The sequence below is a fragment of the Bombina bombina genome, chromosome 2, assembly GCF_027579735.1.
Source record: "Bombina bombina isolate aBomBom1 chromosome 2, aBomBom1.pri, whole genome shotgun sequence".
Taxonomy (NCBI): Eukaryota; Metazoa; Chordata; class Amphibia; order Anura; family Bombinatoridae; genus Bombina; species Bombina bombina.
In genome coordinates this window covers 66,203,521-66,230,550 of record NC_069500.1, presented here as the reverse complement: position 1 = coordinate 66,230,550, position 27,030 = coordinate 66,203,521, and the positions used below count along the sequence as shown (strand labels likewise).

The following is a 27,030-nucleotide window of genomic DNA, read 5'->3' as shown; positions in this document are numbered from 1 at the left end:
CTGCAAGTCTGTCAAAAGAACTGAAATAAGGGGGCTGTCTGCTGAAGCTTAGATACAAGGTAATTACAGAGGTAAAAAGTATATTAATATAACTGTTGGCTATGCAAAACTAGGGAATGGATAATAAAGAGATTATCTATCTTTTAAAACAATACAAATTCTGGTGTCCCTTTAAGTATTATTGTCCATGACTACTTGTGAGAATGATATATAGATATACTTGTATGGGAAAAGTCTACCTGCTTATCCATTAACCTATGATCCACCTAGTAAAGTTTAACTAGGTTGCTTAATATCAAGTCTCATTTTTACAGGCTGTTGGTTATTTGGCCCCGCTTAGATATGCTTTGAGTTATGCCCTTTTGCTTAGATAACATACATCTATATAGGTAGATCTCAGCGTCTTCAGCTTTGTTCTGTCTATATACATAGACATTCAAACTTTGTTCAATTATATTACACATTCTCTTTTGTGTACTATATTAGAGTGCTAGCTGTTGGGTTCTCAGCATTTACTCAAATAGTTGCCATGTAATTGCTGTCTAAACTATCAACATATTTATTGATAGCATGGGGCTCAAAAGAAGTCCTTTTCTTTCTATGTAGATAACGTTGTGCATTAGTGTGGGGTAGATAAGTGGCTGCCTCTAGAATACAAAAGCTTTCACTATCTGTACATATTTGTGTTTTTCAAAAGACATTTGCACTATAAAAAAATTATATTCTCAAGATTTTTGAGCAGGTTTATCACAAACAAGTTTATGTTCTCTAATTATAAGTGGAAATTTGTCCTAAATTTCATAGTCTATACTTTTATAATTATATAAATAAAAAAATGTAGACTGGGAGCAAAAACAATAAGAACAAAGTAAAATCCAGCATGTGGGGTGACAAATTTTAGGGACAGTTTACTCAAAAATGTTCTCCCCTTTAATTTGTTCTCAATGATCCACTTTACCTGCTGGAGTGTATTAAATTGTTTACAAGTATTTCTATTAGCCTTATATTAGCATTTGAAATAGTTTATTTAGCCTGTGGTATCCCCACCCAACCTAAAAAAATTTGGCCTCAAGGCCAAGCTGTATTAACACAGCCAGTAGAAGAAATTACACTCCCAGTGGGGTATAGAAGAGGTAAGGTAATACAATGTTAATTTTCCATTGTTCTCTCCAAGTATTGGTGATTGGTTTATGGACAGATATAAGATAAAGAGGCAGGTATATGTACACAATGTGATAAAGTAATGAGCTCTGATAATACCTACAAGCTCAACCCGTTTTATTAGGTTGAGGCTTCAAAACACAAAATCAGCTAATTCATATACACAAATAAGCCTTAAAAAGCAAATCTCATGCATTTTATACTCTGCAGCTGGTAAAAAAAGTAACTGGAAACACATTAAGGGAAAAACAATTTTATAGTATACTGTGCCTTTAAGCTCTGATGCCGAAGTTTGAAAAGTTAGAACTCCAAATCCCTAATTCTGCCTTTGTTCTGACAATAATGTGGATCTGCAGTATTTCGTTCTATCTTAAACTGGAAAGAGATGATACAATTTTCAACCATTGCGGCTGGCAGAAAAAAAAGAAAAAAACATTCCGGCACAATGTTTCCTTGTCTACAAAAACATACCCTAAATATTTGTCTAACTTGTACTGGCAGACAGAGGGGCTCAGCATTTCCCTTAGGGAAGCCTAAAAACACCACAAGAACAGGGCACATTTTCTATTAAGGATGTAATCCATGGATTTCAAACAGAATGAAACAAAACCATGTACTGAGACCACCTTTTAATGTGGTCAGATGAGGCCCCCCGTGATTCTGCTTCTAGAAGAGCATTTGGATTTGCATGTATTTCATGAACAAGAGGTAAAGGAAGACATGGGTTGTAGAAACTTTCATCTTTGCTTCAAAGTATCCAAAGAACAGAGTTGTCTAGGTTTATCAGCAACTTACACTTTATCTCAGTACATAAATTGCAGTCACTTGTACAGAAGGTTTGCATCCCTTTTTTACCAGCATTGTACACGGATTATTAACATAACTGCACAGTTTAGAATCATTGTGTAGTAGCAGGAAACACAGCAAAGACCTGTTGTGCTTGTCTTTGTAGCTTTGTACAGTCAACCATCTAAGGTTTTAATAATCTAGTAGTGCACCACATAACACTTTGGTAAGTAGAATACACTTTCTATAAAATGTATTTATTGAGGGGGGCGTGTCCAAGCAGTGTTCTGAACAGGACACATATTCTGAGAGCTCCAAGCAGAAGACTTAGTAATCCGCCGATTATTAAACTACAGCAGCAAGATTGAGCATATATTGTTTGAAGACATCACAATCTTGTTAATTGTGACCCCATATTTATTTTCTTTGCTGTGTGAATGACGCTGGGGACCCAGATTGGAACTTAAAGGCCTAAGGCGGCGTCCTACTACTAGGAATAGCAAAATATGTTGCCAAAGATGGAGACTGGAGAGAAACAAGGAAGGAGGGCAAGCTTTTACATGAAACATACTCTCCGACGCAGCCGGAGGAGCGAGACTCTGCTAAAATGCCACCAAATAACCCACACAGCAGAAAGACTGCCCCGTCTGACTTTAACTCACAGGCTGTGCCGTTTCAGCCGAAGAACCCCGGCGTGGCTGACAAATCACCACACACCACCAGGCAGTCGGACGAGAAAGTTTTTGATCACTTGGACTCCATACCGCAATCGGATGCAAAAGGAAATCTTTCTAAATACATATCACAGTGCCTACAAAGCTCAGAGCGACCTAAACTACTGAGAACCTTCCCTGTTAAAACTTATGGTGACAAACCCTCTTGCGGCAGTACCTGGCTTGATAAGCTGGATCGTTATATAGCTACATACTGCAATGCCATGCAGGAGTCTTGGCCACTCGATCCCAACACCGCAGTGCCTACTACACGACCTGAAAACAACTCAAAGCCTCTGTCTCTAAATGAAGCCGAAGGAGCCAATTTTTTCATACTTAAGACTCCCGGAACACCACAGGCTCATCAAGAACTCTGTAGCATCAAAAAGGGGCACAAAAGACATTCTGATGAGGCCAAGCATATGGAAAGCATTGCGGAGGAGGCTGCCTGGCTAAAGAACAGAGAAGGTATCTCTGCAGCACACTATCCACACATTACACTACAGAAGACTAATTTCATTCGGTCTTGTGGAACTGACTCTGTAGCAACAAACCCTTCACAAGTACGCTCTCAATCCATCATTAAGCTCTACTCAGTACCGTTGCTACAGGCCTGGGACCCTGGCACAGACTTTTTTTTTGCGAGTCTGAGATCACGGAGCTTTGCTTCAGGACAATCTCTGCAGAACAGCTCTTACGGCTCCTATAAGGGCATCAAGCCAGATAACGTAACGATTATATCACACAGGTGTTAAAACTGTAAATATCATGTCTTTATCTTAGAGAGTGCCACTATTGTTGTTTTTCTTTTTAGTGCTAGATTTTATGTCACTATCTATATTGTGTGTATTGAACATTGCTATTACGCTAACACAGCTTGCAATAGTTTTGTTGGCCAGGATATATTAATTCTGTTTACACCTGTTCTTAGTTTTAAATGATTATCTCTCCATATTAGATGTTTAATTCTACTTATAATTTTATCCACTTTGTCAATCTTATGCAATGCAAAACCCCTTTAAAATAACACAGAGATGTAGGATCACATTATCATAAAGACCCCAAGGGTACTTAATCCCTTTACATATAGGAGACAGTCAAAGTATACCTATACTTACTGTGCAATACATACTAGTTTTCATTTTGCATCTTGACTACATATAGCATGCTGTAACTAGCTTATTAATCGTTGGGCCCCGGCTCACCTGCCTACGGCCGAGGCAAAGGTTGGGCGTCAAGCGATGATAACCTTAATAGGTGGCAAATTACATATCATCTCACAGAAACTATTCACTTTTTATATTTACAATGTGTCCTGGTGTCAAACATTTGGGCAATAACTTGACTTATTCTCCTGCAAAACATCTCCTTAATATATTAATATGATAGCACCCATGAGATTATTTTCCTCTATAGCCATTCTTCTGCCTTAGACCACTAGGTGGCTCTGTTAGTACAATATCTGATATTGGAACAGTTAATTCATATTTTTGTATAACATACCTAACGCCCTATTGTAACTTTGGAAAGAATGCCATATGAATACTACTTTCTTCTGCTACGTTGACATGACAACTTGATCACTGTTGCAGGTTCCATCCGATAAAGTTGTGTTATTTCTTTTTATACTGTACTGCTCCATGTTATTGTCGTTCCCAGTTTTGGCCTTTTTGCACTATTGCCTCCTAATTATATCCACACAAACAACAAATAGAGATACCCCCTACATACATTTGTAAATTCCCCAGTTTATTTACTAAAGGTGCATAGCATGACGGTCTAGTCTCCTCTAAACTAACATGTTGCCCCTATGGTTCATATTGGTAATTTTGTTAATGTGCTCGTCATATGCTTTCTGGGTGTTCAGTACTGTCTTATATGATATAAGTGAGCCTGGTTCCAGCTATTGCATCTTTCTTAGACAAATGTGTCAAACTAACAACTATCCCTTTTCCCTGTGTTTTCTTTCTTTTATCACTGAGACGCAGTCTCGGTTTCTCTTAATTTTCTAATTTGTTTAATGTTAACCCCTGAATACAGTCTAAATACAGTCTCTACGGGTCCAAGAAAAATGAGGACTATAGCCTTTTATGTACACTTTAAACTATCAGATATGCTGTGAATATCTACACCTTGTTTTGAATCTGTAACTTTTATTTTGTCCTTCATTAAAATAAAAAAATGTATTTATTGATGCAGAAGTACGCACCAAGCAAAGAAATCAACTACAGATCTCAATCTATGGCAATTTGAAACTCCTGTTAACATGAAAACCAAGCTCATCCGTCAGATGGGCAATTTTTGAACAGCTATGTAATTACCAATTGTGGCTTATAAGACTTGCACAGTCTAGGTGGAGTTCCAGTGGGCAGTCCCTACGGCAAGACACACACTACAGCGCTCCCATGTGTTGGGACTCTAGTGCATAGGCCCTTGGCTTGTTGATAAATACTGACTTTAAATCTCTTTACAAGGTGGGTCGGGCAAGAGATTATCCCAGGTGGCTGCCAGATGCCCCCCAAATTTTAGATTGTGACTAGGGGACAAGAAAAAAATTGCAGCTGCAGAGTTTGCAACTGTGACACACAGCTATCTATCACAGCTCGCCACCAACCAGAACCTGCTATACACCATCTCAGCTCTTTCACAGGAGTCCCCAATAGGCCCCTAAAAAGGACCTCCAGTTTAAAAGAAGTTAGTCTGATTTTAAGATATACAGAGATTTTTTTTTTAATCAGTTCTGGGGCTCCCATATTTAGCCTCACATTATCCCTGCAACATGCTGCTTTCCATAAATTCCCATTACTTTCTATAGTCACTAAATTATGAATCATTTTAATACCAAATTGTTACACAAAAATAATAAAATGAAACCTACCTGCCATGTTGGTAGTACTTTCTCTATGTCATTCAGGTTAATTTCATCTCCATCTTCACATTTTCCTTTCCCACACCTAAACCAGAACACAACAACGTGAGTGATATCTGCCCCCTCCCATGAGAACAGAAACAAGACCTCTAGTTATTAAACAGATATTGTTCATTACCCCTCACGGTCTATCTGAGGAAGTGGATGTTTTGGGGTGTTGCAGATTTTACGGTGAAACTGAGTGAAGTCCAATTTTTCCGGTTGCAAATCCCAAGTTGCGCCACTGGGGGGAAAAAAGAAGAGAAAATCACAATAAAATTAGAATTTAAAAGGGCAATAAACACCAATTTTAATTTAACTGCATGTAATAGACACTATTATAAAGAATAATATGCACAGTGACTGATATAAAAATCCAGTATAAAACCTTATAAAAACTTACTTAGAAGCTCCCAATTTAACACTATTAATGAGATAAGCCTGGGACACCCACTGAAAGGGGCTGAGAGCAGAACCTCCCACCTCCCCTGCATATTAAAGGGCTCAATATACAAACAGAAGCAGTCTGAAGTCTGTATACATTTAAAACTTTGGAGCTTGGTTAGGAGTCTGAAAATCAGTACAATGTTATTAACAAATAAGCATAACTATAGATTGTCAGGGCATATGAATAGACCGGTACGGTCGCCAATGGCGACCTAAATTTCTTGCGGGCAAGTAAAAAATTTAAGTTACCAGCCCGAGCGGCGCCCTGACATTTTAAGTGGGATATAAGAAGCAATAATAAAAAATGTCAAATTGCCTTTCACATATGCGCACACACGGGAAAAGAGGGTAGAAAGGGGAGGTTCTTTCTGTTAAATGCATTCAAAGACCTCCCCTTATCTCCATGGCTCTTGGTCTCTTCCTTGTCAGTTGCTACTTCCCACCCCTAAAGTTGCCTGCGCGGGAAGACCTCCTGCTAGAGCGGTGAGTGTTTCTTCTCTGTGTGTGTATGAATGAAGTATGGGTTAAAGTGACTATATAGTTATGGCAGGCAGATTGCTCACGTGCATTATGCTGACGTACTGCAGGGTCCTCTGCAGAACTTCAGCACAATGTACACGAGCAAGCTGCCTGCCGTAACAATATAGAGCAGTGAACAATTTTTCTGGACGCTATTGATGCTCCAAAAACTGACTACCAATTTGTAGAGAACATTCCATCTCCATGCACCCAGTCAAATATGCTAGTGTGGCACTAACAGTCACGCTAGTAGTTGAAAGGCAGCCGGGCAGAAAGGGTTAAAAAAAATGTGTTTTTAACATGCTTGTTATGTGAAAGCACTATAGGTTAAAGGGTGGCAGCCCTAAATATACTTAGTTAATCGTAACCCCACATATGCTGAAGTAAAAAAAAAGCTCAATTATATCTTTTTTTTTTCCCTTAGGGGAAAATAAGTCAAGACGGTACATACAGTATTACAAAGATAGCATCCCTGTTTTTTTCTACCCGGTGATAGAAAAATATTTTATAAAGTTAAACCCTTTTTATTAATGCTCAAGTCCCAAGTAGTAGGCAGCATTCAAATTGGGACCTCTGTCTGCAATGCATGTGAGATTACAATAACACTATTTATATTGCCTTTTTAAATAAGATATTTACACACTACATGCAGATATACACGGGCGACTAAAGTTTCTTGCGGGATGGTAAGTTTTGTAATATACTCACAGCCCTGCTGTGTATGGAAACAATAAAAATTTGACCAGCAAAAAAAACAGGTTTACAACGTAGCCTAGTTGTCTGGCGTAGGTGACATATTTTGTGGAAAATAAACAATTCACAGTTCAATGCAAATTAGTGCCTGCTGTGTCAAGTATACAAACACTGAACCATGGACTTAGAGATAAAAACATTTTTTTTTTATTCTCTCTGTTTTCCAGAAATCTAATGAAAATTATAGGAACAACTGATGTAATGGGATATCTAAATGAATATATGTAAAATGAATGTATAAATGCTGGGTTTCATATCAATATGATATCTATGGACCTAAAAAGCAATGATTAATAACACTATTATTTTTATTTCAGATCTACATAGACAAGATTCATGCATTCAAGATTTATTAGAATTATGAAATATATTATTCATGTTGGGATACAGTGCAGTACTGAATATAAAACATGCTGTATTTGTATGAATATATACATCAGGATTTTAAATGCTATTAATTTTGGGATAGTTAGCAATATAAATTACTTTAATGTAATATGATATTAAAAAGAATTTGATGTTTCATATTAAAATAATCAAGAAATTGACATGATGCTACCCTGTCTGGAATTCAGGTTGTAAGTGATTGATGCAAAAAGTTATGGTCTGATAAATGATCCCTTTATAAAAATGTATTAAATTGTTAAAAATGTTAGAAATGGTTAAATGAATCTGTTTGTTTGTCATGCTGACCCGATGGTCCAAATCCGGTGTTGCGATGCAGGAGTTGCAGCTGGGAGACGATTGGATGTTGACAAGGATGCATCTCCCTGAAAACATACATTCCCAAAATGAACCAATAAGAAGGGACAAGGTTTTCAAGGGCATGCCATTTTTCACATCTATGATTAAGGCTGTGACACACTGCAAGTGATGCGGCGCGAGGCGAAGCAGCTGCTTCACACCGCATCGCTTCTGAAGTTCAATTATTTCATCTCTGAGAGCTTAGCTACGCAACCTGACGCAGCAGAGTACTCAGAGATGAAAAGGCAGGACACACTGAGCGCGCACAGCTTCATCCACACGCTGCGCACCGCTCCGCTTGCAGTGTGTCACAGCCTTTAGACAATATAAGTTGTAGGCAGGATAGGGGAAGAGACTGGCTGCTAAGGATTTTGCTAAACTGACTGAAACTGTTGCGTGGGATACAGTCAAACTATAAGCAAAGTGGGCCATACTTTTACTTATCAATTGCAAGTACACTTATCTTTATATGAGGTGGGACAAACAAGTTTTGAAGCTGACTTATCAATTTGGTGTTCATTTTGGTAAAGTATTAAAAAATTGCTAAAAATATAGGTAAACATTTAAGATAAGCATTTCTTGTTGTTGTAGTAAATACATTTAAAGAGAGCAGTTTGTATTTTAACTAATATTTCATAGCCTGTGTATTGTTAAACAAGCCTTTTGTATGCTAAGTAATTTATCTGTGCAAAATATAGAATATATATATATATATATATATATATATATATATATATATATATATATATATATATATATATATATCTTCTGGTGTTTCAATTAGAATATATATATTGTCCTATTGTTTAACTAAGCACTGTTAAAATTGTATTGCTTGAATGTTAGCAGCTAAATATCTTGGAATCTCATTGTATTAACTGAATGAAATTCTATTGTGAATAAGGCAAGTTAAAAAGTTATAATTTGGGTTGCTTTGTAAAGAGTATAGTATATTTTAATAATTCATATACGTGTATAGTATTGATTCATATTCTTGTTCCTACAAATATATTTCAATGTGTTTATAGATATTAACTAATAATAAATAATTCAGGAATTTATATTAATTTTATGGTTTCTAGTATATGCATATTTTATTGGGGTTCAGTTTAAAGGATAATTATTAAATATATTGTGTTATAACCCTGCCATATACTGACAGTCTGCTGCACCTCTCTGCGAGTCCCTTCATTGGCTACCCTTTCACAGCAGAATTAAATTCAAAATTCTCACCCTTACATACAAAGCTCTCACCAACGCCGCTCCCCTCTACCTATCCTCTCTAATACACAAGTATACTCCAGCCTGCCCACTAAGATCCAACAATGAGCTGCTCCTTGCATCTGTGACTATAACCTCCTCTCATGCTAGACTGCAGGACTTCTGTTGTGCAGCACCTACCCTCTGGAATAATCTCCCTCGTGCTGTCAGGCTTTGCCCTAATCTTTCTTCCTTTAAATGTTCCCTGAAGACTTTTCTGTTCAGGGAAGCCTACCACCCAACTCAATAATAAATTCATTTCACTTACCTAACATTTCCCTCATCTAACTCTGTATTAACATCTTCCTCAATCTTGCAGTCCTCACCTCCTGTTTCTCAACCTCCTAACCTTCTAGATTGTAAGTTCCCACGGGAATAGGGCCCTCAATCCCTCCTGTATGTGTTTGTAAATTTTGTCCTGTCTCTTACAAGTCTTATATTGTTTTATTTAAATTAATTGTATCCATGGACAGAGCTGCGGAATATGTTGGCGCTTCATAAATAAAGTATAATAATAATAATATGGTTCTTCTACTAAAAGTGTTTGCAGTTGTGAAGCATGCATGAAAAACACAAACAGCAGATAAGTACCATAAGCACATCCCAAGGATGAATAATAGATCTTGTTAAAGAATGAATACGAGCCCATGTTTCAAAACACTGTATGATAATAGGTGAGATAGCACAGACTTGGACTTTCAAACGTTCTGGAACTGTGTGTTCTCTGATAATCATCACACAGAAACTCCTTGAAAGTATTATGTTGAATCACCCAATTCAAATAAAACATCTATGCTTGAAGAAAAGCTTTGCTAAATGGAGATGGTATATCTAGTTGCTGCAATCTTGATCATTCAGCTACAATGACTCCAATATTAACTTCTGCAGATTTGAATCCTAAACTGGACATTGATGCAGAACTTCTGGGAGCAGTTGAATTATTGAAGGTGACTCTTTTGCCAGTTATCAGAGTAATGGGTACACTAGAATCCTTGTTCCCTTTCGATTCTGCACTAAAGCTGTGGTATCAGGGAGAAAAAATATAGATCAGTTTGATGCCCCACATCTGAGAGAAAGCATCTACCAAATCAACTGAAGGGATGGAAACCAGCTGAAGAACTGATGTACTCAAGGATACTGCTCCTGGCACGTTGTCCTGCAGTCTTAGTTTTCTGGAATCTGTCTTTCACTAAATTCAAAAAGGATCCATAAAGGGGAGGATTCTGCTGAGATTAGGACTCCGAATCCACCACTCTAGGTGCTGTTTCAGATGATAGCTTTTTTCTATTGGTCACAAGCGGGATATCACTCAAATAATGAAGCATGAAAACCCCTTTCTTCAGAATTTCTGCAATGCATGGCACTAGTACCATGGTGAAATACCAAATAGAGGGCCAACAAACTGGCAATGCAGTGTTTATTCTACAAACTGCCAGTCCTGCATATGATTGTTCAAAAGGGAAATATGATGATCTACTGAACTTTAAAGCATTTTGCAATAATGCACTTATACTTTCTGTTCCAAACAACACTGGCAATCTTTTACATTTTCTGTGCAAAAAAATGGCTGCTAAAATATACTGCTTATTATAGTGATGGTTATTTGCAAGGAAGTTGTTTTAGTAGTTTTTACTTAAAGGGACAGTAAATACAATCATATTTTAATATTAAATGTTGAATTATGTGTAGTAAAACAATTTTGCAATATACTTTCATTATTTAATTTTCTCCCTCTCCATGTAATTTATAGTGGATTTTCTAATTTTCAAAGTTGAAAATACACACTGCAGACTTCAAGGCAAACCTTGCTACATATCTTTCCATTATTGCCTTCAGCAGGTAACAAGTGCAAAACAACGCAGTCTGTACTAACATAAGGACAGTGGCAAACATTGTCTTCTCCTGAAGCAAGCCTGGATTAGTTCCTCCAGGCAAGTAGTAGGTGGAGTTTGACTACTTAAAAACAGTTGAAGCCACGTTTAAACTTGGCTGACATTATATTATATAGCAGGGCAACAGAAATGTCTTAATTACAAGATGTCTAGTGTTCCCTTTAACTGGTTCTGACATTTCAGGGGTACCCAACAGCAAAGGTCATCAAAAATTAAAATTTGTAGCCAACAGTAGCTGTGCAGTTAATCAGCACTGACGTGCAAGTACCACTGCAACTTTCTAACTAATGTTTACTGTCCCTTTAAAGTGCAGAGTGAGACAATGTTACAGAGTGTAGTGCTCTTGCATGTTGCCCATTCAGATATTCCGCAGCCCTAGGTGACTTGTTACTGCATGAACTCCACACAAAAGACTCCTCACAAGTATAAAGGGGAGAGAAGGCCCTTAGTCCTGCCCATCATGTGACGGAAGCACTAAGAGTGGGTGGGATCAATAAAGTGGTGAGAGGGGGAATAGCCAATTCTGTTCATTACCCAAGCCTTAAGGAGGTTGTCCGTCACTGGTGAGAAACAGCTAGAGTGAGCCAGGATAAGTTAAATAACCAATATGACTATGCTTTATAATAGTACTATATAATATATAAACGTGCACTGCATAGCCTCACGAGGCAGCTGTTTATATCACTAGGTCATATATATCAAAGTATGTGAAGCACAGAGATGCCTTACCTTATAGAGTCGAAAGTACTAGCTGCCCAGATGTCAGTGCCAAGCACATCCAGCGACCCCTCTTTGTTGCCATTCTGAAAAAAGAGAAGGAACATTGAATTATCAACATCGTACAGTAACTTCCATGCAATGGATTTACCTCACAATATGCAAATAGTTGACTAAACACTACTAAAGAAAAATAAATTCCCATTGCATGTGTGTGGTACTATGTGCGTTAGATAAACACTTTAAAACAGTTTTACTACGAAGCCAAGTGGTTCGTATAAATAACCCAATGCTCCTTAGTACATGGCAGGGGTTTTCAAACCTGTCCTCAGTCCTCCCTAATAGGTCAGATTTCAGGATTACCTTGGGTGAGAGCAGGTGACCACGTTTACTAATCAGCTGATTGTTTCACCTGTGCTCTAATTCAGATATCTTCATAATCTTCACTGTTAGGGAGGGTCCACTGGTATTTGGCTTTTTTTTAATTTCTCCCTATGCTACTAGCCCCTAAATTATCCTGGAGGACAATTCTATCTTTACTCATGTAAATTAGATTTTTATTCTTTTGTCAGTAAAAACAAGACCAGGAGTGTGTGAGATAGGCAGTGGATTTGTATACTCAAAACAAAAACCCAACTGTACCTATATCAGTAACATTCATAACAGTTTATCTAATCTTAGTGGGTGTAGGGCACTGGGTATCAAATCTGAATAGCAAGCCTTACACACTGCACCACTTAGATGTACGGTAAAACATATATCAATTTTCTACTTAAAGGACCACTAAATATAGTAGACTTGCTCAATAAAAAGGACAATGTAATAGTACACTGAATTTTACATTTGCAATAGATTGCAACAAATTTTAAAATTTCCTTTAGTTTACCAGTCCCCAGCATCATGTGACAGCCATCAGCAACCAGAACTCTTGAACATGCTCAGTAGGGGCTGATATCTCAAAGTGTGCATATAAAAACACTAAGCACAATTTGATAATAAAAATAAACTGAAATGTCTCATCAGGAATATTTCATTTTGATTTAAGTGTCTTTAAATAGCTGCCCCGACCCAACAAACGGAACATGCTTTGCTGCAACAACTAAATAATAACTGAAATTATTAAAATGTCTGAGTTTAAGGCATTACTTAGTAGCATGCTCATTTTTGTTATTTGTTAAAGTGAACTTTATACAGTAATCAAGGTTTTCTTTTACAAGTAAAAGAATTAAAAAATATCCTTGTATTGAAAAACTTTCATAACTATTCTACTTTTCTGTCACTAGATGGCGACAAAAACCTAAGAAAACAAGTACCTTAGGACTATGTAAGTAAGTAAACGCTCTTTTTCAGCCTCCCCATCGGGTCATTAAAAGGGACATTTAACTCAAAATTACACTTTCATGATTCAGAGTTTACATTTATTTAAAAAAATTCAGCTCTCTTGGTATCTTTAGTTGAAACTGAGCTCCTTCCCATACTGAGGTATGCTGAAGAGCATTATATGTATAACATTGTTAAAAACATTGTTGCAAACACTGCTGCCATATAGTGACCAAGACATGCACCCACAGCATACCTCAGTATGCTCTCAAGGGAAGGAGCTCAGTTTCAACAAAGGATAAGAGAAAGAGGTACATTGATAACAGAAGTAAAATGTAAAGTTATTTATTACTCTTATTAAATTGTGAACACTCTGACTTTAATTTTGACTTCTATGGGCTCCATTTATCAAGCAGCAGAAGCAACTTTGGAGCCCTTTCAGGCTCACTTGCCGCAAGTTAAGAAGCAGTGGCCAAGTAACCTCTCCGCCACCAGTTTAAAACCCGCCATACTCACTCATTTGTGGTGACTGACAGGCCCTGATCACGCCCGGGTGCCACTGTACAAGTATTTGTGTAATGTTAAAAAACCTGTCCAGTCCATGATTTCATAAAACATTTTATTTTAAAAGTAAACCATTGTTTTTCAACAGCCAAAGTCAAACCACCACTTGCCTTAATTGAAGGAGCCAATGAGGGTTTGACTTGCAGACAATAAGACTAGCCATGGTAAAAATATATTATAAAGTGCATTGTTTTGTAGTTATCTGCTAAATCCACTTAGAGAAATACATTGGCCCAGATTATGAGTTGTTCGCAAAATATTGCTTACACTAAAGTGATATCTGCGCTCAACTGATTAATACCAGTGCACGCTAATGTGCGCAGATATTACGAGCTAGGTGCAATACCAACACGATCTCACGTTCACATTGATCGGAAGCATTGTGCTCACGAGAGCGAGCTTCCATAGGCTCCAATGGGAGCCTATTTCTGATGCCGTCGGACACAGCTGAGAACTAGCGCAGTGAAAGGGTAAGTCGTGTAGCGATGGGCAGCCAATGTAAATATATATGTATGTGCTTATATACATATATAGTTATGTGTTTATATGTGTATGTACACACACATTAACACATACATATATATTTACAGGAAACACACAGTTCCCATAGACCGCTATGTAAAGGCATTTTTCAGTGCCCTTCTTTTTCTAACACCTCACAACCTTGAGAAGTCTGCACTGTGCATTTGCAGCTTTGAGAATTTACAAAATTCACAATTTTTAAAGTTAAATTACATGAAGAGTTGAGCATTATAAATTGCAAGTGGTTAAATGGTAAACACCTTGAACATTTAACACAATATTTTTAGATACGGGTATTAAAACAGCATTGTAATATAATGAATGTACGTTTATGTAAACTAGCTCTGAAAATTGTGCAATTTCTAACACTCAGAAATTGAAATGTACCCAGTTCACTTTGCAAGGCTAATCCTGCTACATAGCTGTCCCTAATTGGCTTTAACTGATAACTGCAAATAAATACATTATATACTAACTTTATGACCATGACAAACCTTGTAGTCTGCTGACTAAAGCCCAGATTGGCTCCTCCAAATAACGGAAATGGTGGGAGGAGCTTGTCTATTGAAAATTAATTGCAGAAAAAAGGATGTTAATTTGTTTTAAAAACTAAGATTTGGCTGATCTGTTTTTCTTTAGCAGCAAAACACAAATGTCTTATAATTACAAGGTCTTTACAGTCCCTTTAAAAGTTTTACTATCTCCTGCTGATTTCCAAGCCCTAGATATTATCTGTTTGTTAAAGGACCAGTTAACACAGTAGATTTGCATAATCAGCAAATGCAAGATAACAAGACAATGCAATAGCACTTAGTCTGAACTTCAAATCAGTAGTAGATTTTTTTCCTGACAATTTTAAAAGTTAAGTCTTTTTCCACTCCCCCTGTCCCATGTGACAGCCATCACAAATGCATGCATGTACCATGTGACAGCCATCAGCCATTCACAAATGCATACACACTTATTCTTGCACATGCTCAGTAAGAGCTGGTTACTCAAAAAGTTTAAATATAAAAAGACTGTGCACAATTTAGTTAAAGGGACATGATACTCATTTGCTAAATCACTTGAAACTGATGCAGTATAACTGTAAAAAGCTGACAGGAAAATATCACCTGAGCATCTCTATGTAAAAAAGGAAGATATTTTACCTCACAATTTCCTCAGCTCAGCACAGTAAGTTCTGTGTAAAAAGTTATACTCAGCTGCAGCCCAGCTGCAGGTAAAAAAAATAAAAAAAATGAAGAAATGAACAGCAGCCAATCAGCATCAGCAGTGCTGAGGTCATGAACTCTTTTACTGTGATCTCATGAGATTTGACTTAATTCTCATGAGATTTCATTGTAAACTTCATTACACTGAATAGGGACAGAACATGAGAGTGCACGAGGCTCAACCCTTCGGCTGTCCCGGGACAGACATACTGATATGCTGCTTAGTCTTTACAATGGGATGTGGCTACTGAGAAACTTGAGGTAAAATATATTTCTTTTTTACATAGAGATGTTCAGGTGATATTTTCTAGTCAGCTTTTTACAGCTATACTGCATCAGTTTCAAGCGTTTAAACATTTGAGTATTATGGCCCTTTAATGGAAGTAAATTGGAAAGTTGTTTAAAATTGCATGCTCTATCTGAATAATGAAAATTTAATTTTGATCGAGTGTCCCTTTAAGACTTCACTCAGTCAGTTAAATATCTTGGTACCCTTCATTCCTCTGATCTGTCAGTACTGTTCAATAACTAAACCTCCCTACTCCATAATACCCTACGCGATTTACAATCCTGATCGGGAAAACCTATCTCATGGTGGGGCAGGGGCCAATCTATAAAAATGACCACACTCCCCAGAACTTTATACATACTACAAGCACTACAGATTCATTTACCCAGCTGGTTCATAAGACAACATCAGGCTTACATCAATTCATTTAATTGAGGGAAGACTAAACCAAGGATTAGAGGAGATACTTTATATAGATCTACTGAGAATGAAGTTTTAAGCCTCCCAAATATAAGAGATTATTATGAGGCGTTTTTTCTAGATTGGTATGGCGCAATTAGACACAAGACATGGGTCTCTATAGACTCTGATATTCTCAAAGTCCCCAATATATGAGCCTTGTGTTGGGCGACCAGGGATTTAAGTCCTCCACAGTGTCTACACCTATATATCCACAAACATCTCTCTATTCATCCAACAGAAATTTATCTACTCTAAGATCTCCCCTATTCCCAATTCCTCTGAATGCTGAAATGGTGGGAGGTTTTGATAGTGAATTCAAACGATGAATTGAATGGGACTTTACAGTCCCTATATCCAATAAATATTTATAATATTATATCAGTGTTAGAACTTCAACCAAAATAATGAAAATAAAATATATAAAAAGAAATACAACACCGTGCACTATAACCAATAAGTAGATAGATGTTAAAGTCAGTGTTTCAAGCAGTCTATCAATGGTGAATTTTTCCTGTTGAATAAAAACGGAAAAACTTCCATAGTGTGTAACTGTGCAATCCAGGTGGAATAGTACTCACATGTACTAGAGCTACTATAACTAAGTTGTGCGCCCAGTAAAATGGATAATTTTTTTGGCAGGGGATATAAATGTAAAGTTTAATGAATGAAAGTGCCCCTGTTATAAGAGTATGTTTAAAAACCGGGCACTTTCTCATTAAACTTTACATTCACTTAAACAGAGAAAGAGAATCTATTTTTCAATACACTTGACGATCCTCTTCCTCCCCACAGATGCTAGAGCTCAATTTCAAAACGTTGCTCCACTGGTACCTTAACCCTCTTTACTTGAAAAATATTTGTTAAGGTAAAGAAGCTGTGGAGAACAGGGTAGTTAAGACCAGTGTTTTTCAACCAGTGTGCCGTGGCACACTAGTGTGCCGTGAGAGATCCTCAGGTGTGCCGCGGCAGACTGACAACAGTGCGGGGGTGTCCCTCTTTCAAATTTTGAAATATTGGGAGGTATGTGACAGGCTCATCAGGCGTCATTTACAACCATGACATTGACATTCATTTACAGACAATCATTATGATCGTTTGTGAATGAATGTCAATATGTAATGTATAGTTTGTAGGAGGCATGGCATGACAGCACAGTACAGTGTGTGTGTGTGTGTTGGGATGGTGGTGTGCCACAGGATTTTTTTAATGTAAAAAAGTGTGCCACGGCAAAAAAAAGGTTGCAAATCACTGGTTTAGACCATATGTGGTGGTATTGTGATCGGCTGCGACCTTACGGCAGACGGTGCAGGCCCACTTCTAATCAGTCCTCACAAGTGATTTTGAGTTAAATCCCTGTACTACTTTATTAAACGACCTTCCCCAATTCCCCTGCAAACTCAGAACTCATTTGTTATAAATTTGACCAAACGGGGCTAAATCACTAATTGCACATTGCTGGAAAACACCAAACACTCCCACTAAACATATGTGGATAGCAAGAGTTACCGAATTACTCTCTCTAGAAGAATATGGTTATTTTAAAAGCAAACAATCAACAAATTCTACTTGGAAGAATCCCTACAGGCATCTCAGGGAGACTGGTCAGATATGCTATTACACATTTTGCAAAGCCGAGCCTGATTTTCATCAGATCGAGGGGACCCCCTTGCCCACTTTTCCCCCTTCTCTTTCCCCGTTTTCTCCTCTATTCTTCCTCTGACACAAATGCTCTTCTTCATCTCACTTAAAGGCATTTCCTTTGCATAATCGTAATTAATTGATAACCTTTATCTTACTTCAAAGCTCAGAAAGATTTCTAGCACCTGGCAAACTCAATCTGAAGGCCAGGACATAAGGATTCCTTCCCCTTCGAGAACCACAACATTGACAGCTTCAAATGTACTTTAAAATAGTGAGCATAAAATTTATTTAGTTCAACTACATCAATGGTAAAATAGCCATGGTTACTAATCAGCTGATCATTTCACCTGTGCTCTAGTTCAGATATCCTCAAAGTTTGGTCTGTTAGGGAGGCCTGAGAACAGGTTTGAAAACCAGTGAACCTAATGTTTCGAAATTTGATGGACTTTAATTTCAGAGTACATGGATATAATATTATCTTTGGGATGCTCCTAATTTTATAGAACCTGTTCATAAGCTCTCTTACAAAATCAATAAAAAATAAATAAAAAAGAGTTGAAGTTTTTACTGTGTTTACTTACTGTCCGTTTAACCACTTGCAAGGGTTACTTATAACTTAATCTATCCAAAGCACAAATTAATTTCATAATTTAACATAAACATTGAAATAACATGATATTAGCTCGTCTTAGCTCAATATCAGCTTAAAGTTTAGCCGGGTGGTGTTGCCCATTCAATAGGCCCTGAAAAGAACATGATTATATAGCGTCAAATATACAAATTTCATAAATGGATTCCTATACATACAAAATTTGCATTTGACAAATGTTAATATGGAACTTTCTGCAAAAATCATTTTCATGTAAAAAAACCCCCAGAAAAACGGCCACTTTCTTAAAAAAAATTCTAAGCTCTCATAAGAAAAAAAAAAGCTCGGAACTCTCTAGATCCATGATACAAAATGTGGTTCTTTTAAGCAACTGGTTATATTTACAGTCTGCGCTTAATAAAATTATCATCGTGTAAAGCTTAAATAAATAAATAAAAACATGAGTTCTTAGATGCTCTTATGTTCGTCAGTATGAAGAAAATGTTATTTTATCTCCTGTTACCAAGGTAGCATGAAGGAGTCTGCGCTGAGGCTACTGTAAGTCATTCGAAAATGGCCAAGGCTATTCTGAAGCATCTCTATTTCCTGTAGAAATGACCGTTTCTATGGACACCAAAGAGAACCATTGATCTATGTATCAAGGCAGAAACGCTGCTCTAAAGCGTTATTTTTTTGTAATCTTAAGGGAATTATTAGCAGGGTACACTAGGAAGGATGTTTATTCTTCCATGCAACAAAGACATTCTCACACTGGCATTCATTCAATAAATGTGACATAAAAGTGGAAAATAAACATCTGTGTCACCATAAGAAAGGTCAGTGCACATATGTCTGCTCATTAAGGATGAATAGGGCTCAGACCCCTATGAAAAATAGCCGTGTCTGCTGCTACTACACAAGACTTCGTACATATGTCTAAAGGGCCACATACAGCTGTAATATTGGTAAACTCCTGATAGCTGAAACCCTGCACTAAGAAAGACATTTCAACCTATATCTATAGTGTATGTTAAAGGGACAGTAAAGTCAAAATTAAAATACAATGATTCAGACAGAGCATGCAATAAAAAAAAAAAACTAATATAAAACTGTGTACAATATTTTTATATTCTGACTTTGAGGCATCAGGTCCTACTGAGCATGTGCAAGAGTTCAGAATATATTTGTAAATGTGTTTTGTGATTGGTTGATAGATGTCACATGATACAGCAAGAAGGAAAATTGAAGCAACATTGACATTTGTAAGACAAAAAAAATCTATTACTTTTGAAATTCATACTAAATGTTATTGCATTGTGTTTTTATTATGATTTTGTTGATTATGCAATTCTACTGTATTATATAGTCCTTTAAGAAAAAACCCAATAAAGACTGAACGTATTACTTGGGCCCAGATCACCATTCTGTAAGCAGCACTCCCTGTAGACAAAATGAGAAGTAATGGAGGAGATGTAAAGTATTATCTGTCTTTTCTGTTTTTCTTTCTAGTGACAACACAAAAGGATATATATAAAACTTAGTTTACAATACAACTATAAGGAACCTATTTAGTGTTCTCTCCAAGACCTTTTTAGCCGTTGCACCACAGGGCTGATTTTTACTTAACACCCGACTTAAATTTAAGCCAATATTAAGCTAAAATTAGCTAATATTAAAAATGTTAAATTTTTATTGCACAAAACATAATTTATGCTTACCAGATAAATTCCTTTCCTTCTGGATAGGGAGAGTCCACGGCTTCATTCCTTACTGTTGGGAAATACAACACCTGGCCACCAGGAGGAGGCAAAGACACCCCAGATTTCTCAGAACGAAAATTAGAAGATTGTAGTCCCTTAGACTTGTTCTTCTTATCTTGCGGTAGGAAGACACCCTTGCCTCCGGTAATCGTAGAAATAATGGAGTCCAGGCCTGGACCAAATAAAATCTTTCCCTTGAAGGGAAGAGAAAGGAGTCTGGACTTAGAAGTCATATCCACAGACCAACACTTCAACCAGAGTGCCCGGTGGGCTAGGACCGCAAAGCCAGAGGCCTTTGCATTTAGGCGAATAATTTGCATGTTCGCATCACAGATAAAACAATTAGCAATTCTCAAAGCTTTAATTCTGTCTTGAATATCCTCAAGGGGAGACTCCACCTCAATGAGTTCCGACAAAGAGTTGCACCAGTAGGTAGCCACTCCGGCAACCACGGCAACTGCAGCCGCCGGTTGAAACAAAAAGCCTGTATGTTGAAACATCTTTCTCAGAAAGGTTTCCATTTTGTTATCCATCGGCTCTCTGAACAAAGAACTATCCTCAAGAGGTATAGTAGTACATTTAGCAAGCGTAGAGATAGCACAATCCACCTTAGGAATGGAGCCCCACAAATCCAGTTGAGAGTCCGGGACAGGGAACAACTTTTTAAAAGTAGACGAGGGGGAAAAGGAAGAACCAATTCTTTCACATTCATTCTTAATAATGTTCCCCATCTTAACCGGCACAGGAAAAGTCAAAAGGAACTGTCCAGTCTTCGTAAACTCTGTCTAATATAGGTATCATAGGTTCTTCAGAAGCTACAGAGGTTAACTAATCATTGGATAACTGGGACATAATAGCTAAATCTGATAAATATTTAGATGACTATGGATCAGGAGAGCTATGTTTAACCTTTCTCTTGTGTTTTTTAGAGCGAGGTGCACTGAGGGCCGCAGACACCGCCATTTGTAACTGCGCGGCAAAGTCCGCAGGAAGAAGGCCCCCTCCGGATGGAGGATTAGATGTGCTATGGGAAACTGCATGTGGAGTGGATAATGTAGCAAGGGTAGTAATCTTTAAGGACGCGGAGTCCTGAGAGGTAGATGTCTCAGAAGGACTAAGAGCCTTTGCAAGCTTGCCTCCCTTCTTAGACTTTATAACGGTGTTAAGGCATGTGGAACATAACTGAGTGGGCGGGAAAACTATAGGCTCCTCACAATATAAACAGGTATTATTTATTACAGAAGGAGTACCTTTTAACATGTCAGAGTCCTCCTTGGCTCAGGTTATACCCACAGAAGGACGCAAATAAAAATGTTTTTTATTATAGAAAACTCCTCCTTTATACTCCCAATGGCTGGGGCACTCACCACCTCCTAGACCCAGACAGTTAACAGAGAAAACGCTCTCCTCAGGTTCAAGTCTCAGCCGGAATGGAGGAAATGAACATAGACCACCCACGGTCACATGGAGTGCAAGACAGTACTTCCCCAGTTATTACAAGTACAGCAAGGAATAGGAGCTGTGCAACACATTAAAAAATGAAAGTGAAACTTAACCCTTTCAGACAAAGAGTTTTACCGCATGCAGACAAATGCCGGATATATTCCAACATTTCCAATTTTGAATTTCACAGCTAAATAGCCATCTAGCGGTGACTTGCTATTTAGCTGAGAAATTCAAAAGTGTGGCAAAAAAATTAAATAAAACCTGCCGGCTGCAGGTTTTATTTAATTTATAGGACCGGAAAGGGTTAAAAGTGAAACCTGTTTGTTCCAGCCAAAAACACACAGTCTATCAGCCCAGGAAAATAATCACACAAAGCAGCATGTACTGTAAATAATTAATACACTGATTAGATTAACCCCAACTGTTCAATAAACCCCCTTCAGAGGATATATAACCCTGGATCCTTTCAAGGTATAAAGGAGCCAACACTGTGACCATGTTATAGCGTTTTATGTGAAAAAATTTGAACGATCTTACCTCCAGGATCCATGCTGTGGAACAGAACACAGCCTCTCAAGTGTGACAGTCTTATAGCAGTGCTCCTGACATGGACTTGAGTGAGAGAAAGCAGGCAGTGAAACTGGTCAACACTGATTGCTTAGGAGCTGTTAGCAGTAGTCTGGATCGTTTCGCAGAAAAACTTTCCCTGCATCTCCAGACTCTAACTTTCATCAATACTCCCACTGAGAGGTTGACATAACTACTTAAAACTCCAGTCCTATCTCGAAGGGCAGATACCCTTTTACAGGACTCTCCGAATCTTCTGACACCTCTCTGCCACCTCCTAATGTGACAAAAAAGCAAAGAATGACTGGGGTAATGAGGAAGTGGGAGGAATATTAAAGCCTTTGGCTGGGGTGTCTTTGCCTCCTCCTAGTGGCCAGGTGTTGTATTTCCCAACAGTAAGGAATGAAGCTGTGGACTCTCTCTATCTTACGAAGGAAATTATCATTAAAGGGATACTAAACCCAATTTTTTTCTTTCATGAATCAGATAGAGCAATTTTAAGCAACTTCCTAATTTACTCCTATTATCAATTTTTCTTTGTTCGCATGTTATCTTTATTTGAAAAAGGCAGAAATATAAGCTTAAGAGCCGGCCCATTTTTGGTTCACTACCTGGGTAGGGCTTGGTGAATGGTGGCTAAATGTAGCAAACCATTCAGCAAGCTGTACACAGGTGGTGAACCAAAAACTTTACATTCTTGCTTTTGCAAATAAAGATAGCAAGAGAAGGAAGAAAGATTGATAATAGGAGTAAATTAGAAAGTTGCTTAAAACTGCATGCTCTATCTGAATCATTAAATAAAAAAATTGGGTGTAGTATCCCTTTAAATACATTTATGTTAAATTATGCAATTAATGTGTGTTTTGGATAGCACAACATTTTATAATATTAGAAAATATTACACTGTCCCCACCCGGCTACTTCATAATGCCATCTGACTACTTCAAAATGCCAGCCAGATATTTTATAATTTGAAAGACTGAACGTGGTTAAATTAATAACCACTAGGAAATGTACACGAATAGCACTCGTGAGCTATGTGAATGAACTGGAATTAACCACGATATTCAAAAAGACTAATCAGAGATTGAAATGATAATGTTCTCAAAGTATACAAGAACCACACTAAATTAAAACTTAACGTTTATTAATTAAACAGTGCTAAAATTAGCGGAAAACAACATATAATAAAAACACTAGCTAAAAATAGAGGCTATGTTATATTAGACAAAGGAGAGTATTTAGGTAGTCAATCTGGGGTCCTAAGTTGGTGATGTCTACAGAACTGACTTATTAAGAATGATGTAAATACTAAATAGTCTAAAGAGTCTGTATATAGGATGTGGGTATGGAGAATATAAGGTGTATTAAAGGACTGTTGTCATGCGTGGGTCTATTGGGTTGACTGTTAAATGTTAAATGATTAACAGCAATATCAAAGTCCTTAAAATCTACTATAAGTGGGTAGTATTTAATGGTTAATCCCTATATAACACATCTATAGTTATAGCTGTTGAACAATAGGTTTTATGTATCTAATAGTCGAAAGGGTAGTATTCAGTATCTAAATTATTTGGTTAGAATACATAAGATGAGATGTGATAAGATTCCCTCTTTGGTTCTCTTAGGTAATACGACCTAGAGATTGTTAATCATCTTATTTGTAAGTATAATTTGAAAAATGTTAGATACAGTTTTAACTGTGTAACATAGTTTTTATAATGTAGATTCGTAATGGTATTTTTTGTTGTATCTACTCGTGTATGTGTTACACTTTCTCTTGTTACAGTATTACCCAGATTCAAAATAGAGTGTGTTACACGTTCTCTTGTTTTTTAATGTTGAGATTTAATGATTTGCTGTATTTAAGATAGACACATACAAGTTTTTTATATTGTGCCATGGTTTATTATTGTACTCCACAGATTAGATTTGACAATAAAGTTTTTTCTCCCTTTAGCTAATTTGTTTGATTCACAAAATTTAGCCACTGAAGGCAAGATAACGTTTTATGTACATTGCTTTTTAGTATGTGTTTCTTCAGTGGTAAAAGAGTACTCAATGTTAGGCAGGGAGATGTTTATGGTTTCTACCTTTTTATCTAGTATATATGTATTTGGAATAATTTGGTAAATCTCATTATAGTTAACACACTCGAATTACTAGCCCAGTAAAGTGCTGCTATGTAATACTGGTTGAGGTGCGTGTCTTTTCACATGCAAGACTTTTTTTCAACTTATGTCAATCTTTATTTAGATACAATACATAGATGGAATATTGCACTTCAAGCAACGTTATCTTGCCTTCAGTGGCTAAATTTTGTGAATCAAACAAATTAGCTAAAGGGAGAAAAAACTTTATTGTCAAATCTAATCTGTGGAGTACAATAATAAACCACGGCACAATATAAAAAACTTGTATGTGTCTATCTTAAATACAGCAAATCATTAAATCTCAACATTAAAAAACAAGAGAACGTGTAACACACTCTATTTTGAATCTGGGTAATACTGTAACAAGAGAAAGTGTAACACATACACGAGTAGATACAACAAAAAATACCATTACGAATCTACATTATAAAAACTATGTAACACAGTTAAAACTGTATCTAACATTTTTCAAATTATACTTACAAATAAGATGATTAACAATCTCTAGGTCGTATTACCTAAGAGAACCAAAGAGGGAATCTTATCACATCTCATCTTATGTATTCTAACCAAATAATTTAGATACTGAATACTACCCTTTCGACTATTAGATACATAAAACCTATTGTTCAACAGCTATAACTATAGATGTGTTATATAGGGATTAACCATTAAATACTACCCACTTATAGTAGATTTTAAGGACTTTGATATTGCTGTTAATCATTTAACAGTCAACCCAATAGACCCACGCATGACAACAGTCCTTTAATACACCTTATATTCTCCATACCCACATCCTATATACAGACTCTTTAGTATTTACATCATTCTTAATAAGTCAGTTCTGTAGACATCACCAACTTAAGACCCCAGATTGACTACCTAAATACTCTCCTTTGTCTAATATAACATAGCCTCTATTTTTAGCTAGTGTTTTTATTATATGTTGTTTTCCGCTAATTTTAGCACTGTTTAATTAATAAACGTTAAGTTTTAATTTAGTGTGGTTCTTGTATACTTTGAGAACATTATCATTTCAATCTCTGATTAGTCTTTTTGAATATCGTGGTTAATTCCAGTTCATTCACATAGCTCACGAGTGCTATTCGTGTGCATTTCCTAGTGGTTATTAATTTAACCACGTTCAGTCTTTCAAGTTGCAGTCAAGTACACAGCACCGCAGACTCCAGTATTACATACTATTACATCTGGAAATTATCCCAGAAGTAGCTACAGTAAGAGACCCTGAGCTTAGTCTTAAGTGAAATTGTAGTGCCATTGGTCTCCCCCTCTTTTCTTTTTAAGATATTTTATAATGCCATCCGACTACTTCATAATGCCACCTGGCTACTTCATAATGCCACCTGGCTACTTCATAATGCCACCTGGCTACTTCATAATGCCACCTGGCTGGCAAAATTTTCTGTGCAGAACATTCCTATTGCACCATCAAGTGACACTTAGAATTAAAGCGACCAATGGAAAAACATAATTTATGTAAGAACTTACCTGATAAATTCATTTCTTTCATATTAGCAAGAGTCCATGAGCTAGTGACGTATGGGATATACATTCCTACCAGGAGGGGCAAAGTTTCCCAAACCTCAAAATGCCTATAAATACACCCCTCACCACACCCACAATTCAGTTTAACGAATAGCCAAGAAGTGGGGTGATAAAAAAGTGCGAAAGCATATAAAATAAGGAATTGGAATAATTGTGCTTTATACAAAATCATAACCACCACAAAAAAAGGGCGGGCCTCATGGACTCTTGCTAATATGAAAGAAATGAATTTATCAGGTAAGTTCTTACATAAATTATGTTTTCTTTCATGTAATTAGCAAGAGTCCATGAGCTAGTGACGTATGGGATAATGACTACCCAAGAAGTGGATCTTTCCACACAAGAGTCACTAGAGAGGGAGGGATAAAATAAAGACAGCCAATTCCTGCTGAAAATAATCCACACCCAAAATAAAATTTAACGAAAAACATAAGCAGAAGATTCAAACTGAAACCGCTGCCTGAAGTACTTTTCTACCAAAAACTGCTTCAGAAGAAGAAAATACATCAAAATGGTAGAATTTAGTAAAAGTATGCAAAGAGGACCAAGTCGCTGCTTTGCAGATCTGGTCAACCGAAGCTTCATTCTTAAACGCCCAGGAAGTAGAAACTGACCTAGTAGAATGAGCTGTAATTCTCTGAGGCGGAGTTTTACCCGACTCAACATAGGCAAGATGAATTAAAGATTTCAACCAAGATGCCAAAGAAATGGCAGAAGCTTTCTGGCCTTTTCTAGAACCGGAAAAGATAACAAATAGACTAGAAGTCTTACGAAAAGATTTCGTAGCTTCAACATAATATTTCAAAGCTCTAACAACGTCCAAAGAATGCAACGATTTCTCCTTAGAATTCTTAGGATTAGGACATAATGAAGGAACCACAATTTCTCTACTAATGTTGTTGGAATTCACAACTTTAGGTAAAAATTCAAAAGAAGTTCGCAACACCGCCTTATCCTGATGAAAAATCAGAAAAGGAGACTCACAAGAAAGAGCAGATAATTCAGAAACTCTTCTGGCAGAAGAGATGGCCAAA

General features: G+C 37.0%; 1 protein-coding gene across 1 annotated transcript in view; it reads right to left on the bottom strand.

Moving 5' to 3' along the window:
- CTIF (cap binding complex dependent translation initiation factor) overlaps window positions 1-27,030 on the bottom strand; it is a 621,404-nt gene that overhangs the window by 465,503 nt on the left and 128,871 nt on the right. The window contains exons 4-6 of the mRNA XM_053701096.1: window positions 11,913-11,986; window positions 5,708-5,812; window positions 5,539-5,614 (exon numbers count right to left, since the gene is read on the bottom strand). Coding sequence (XP_053557071.1) covers window positions 5,539-5,614; window positions 5,708-5,812; window positions 11,913-11,986 — 255 coding nt within the window. The remainder of the gene's footprint in view (window positions 1-5,538; window positions 5,615-5,707; window positions 5,813-11,912; window positions 11,987-27,030) is intronic.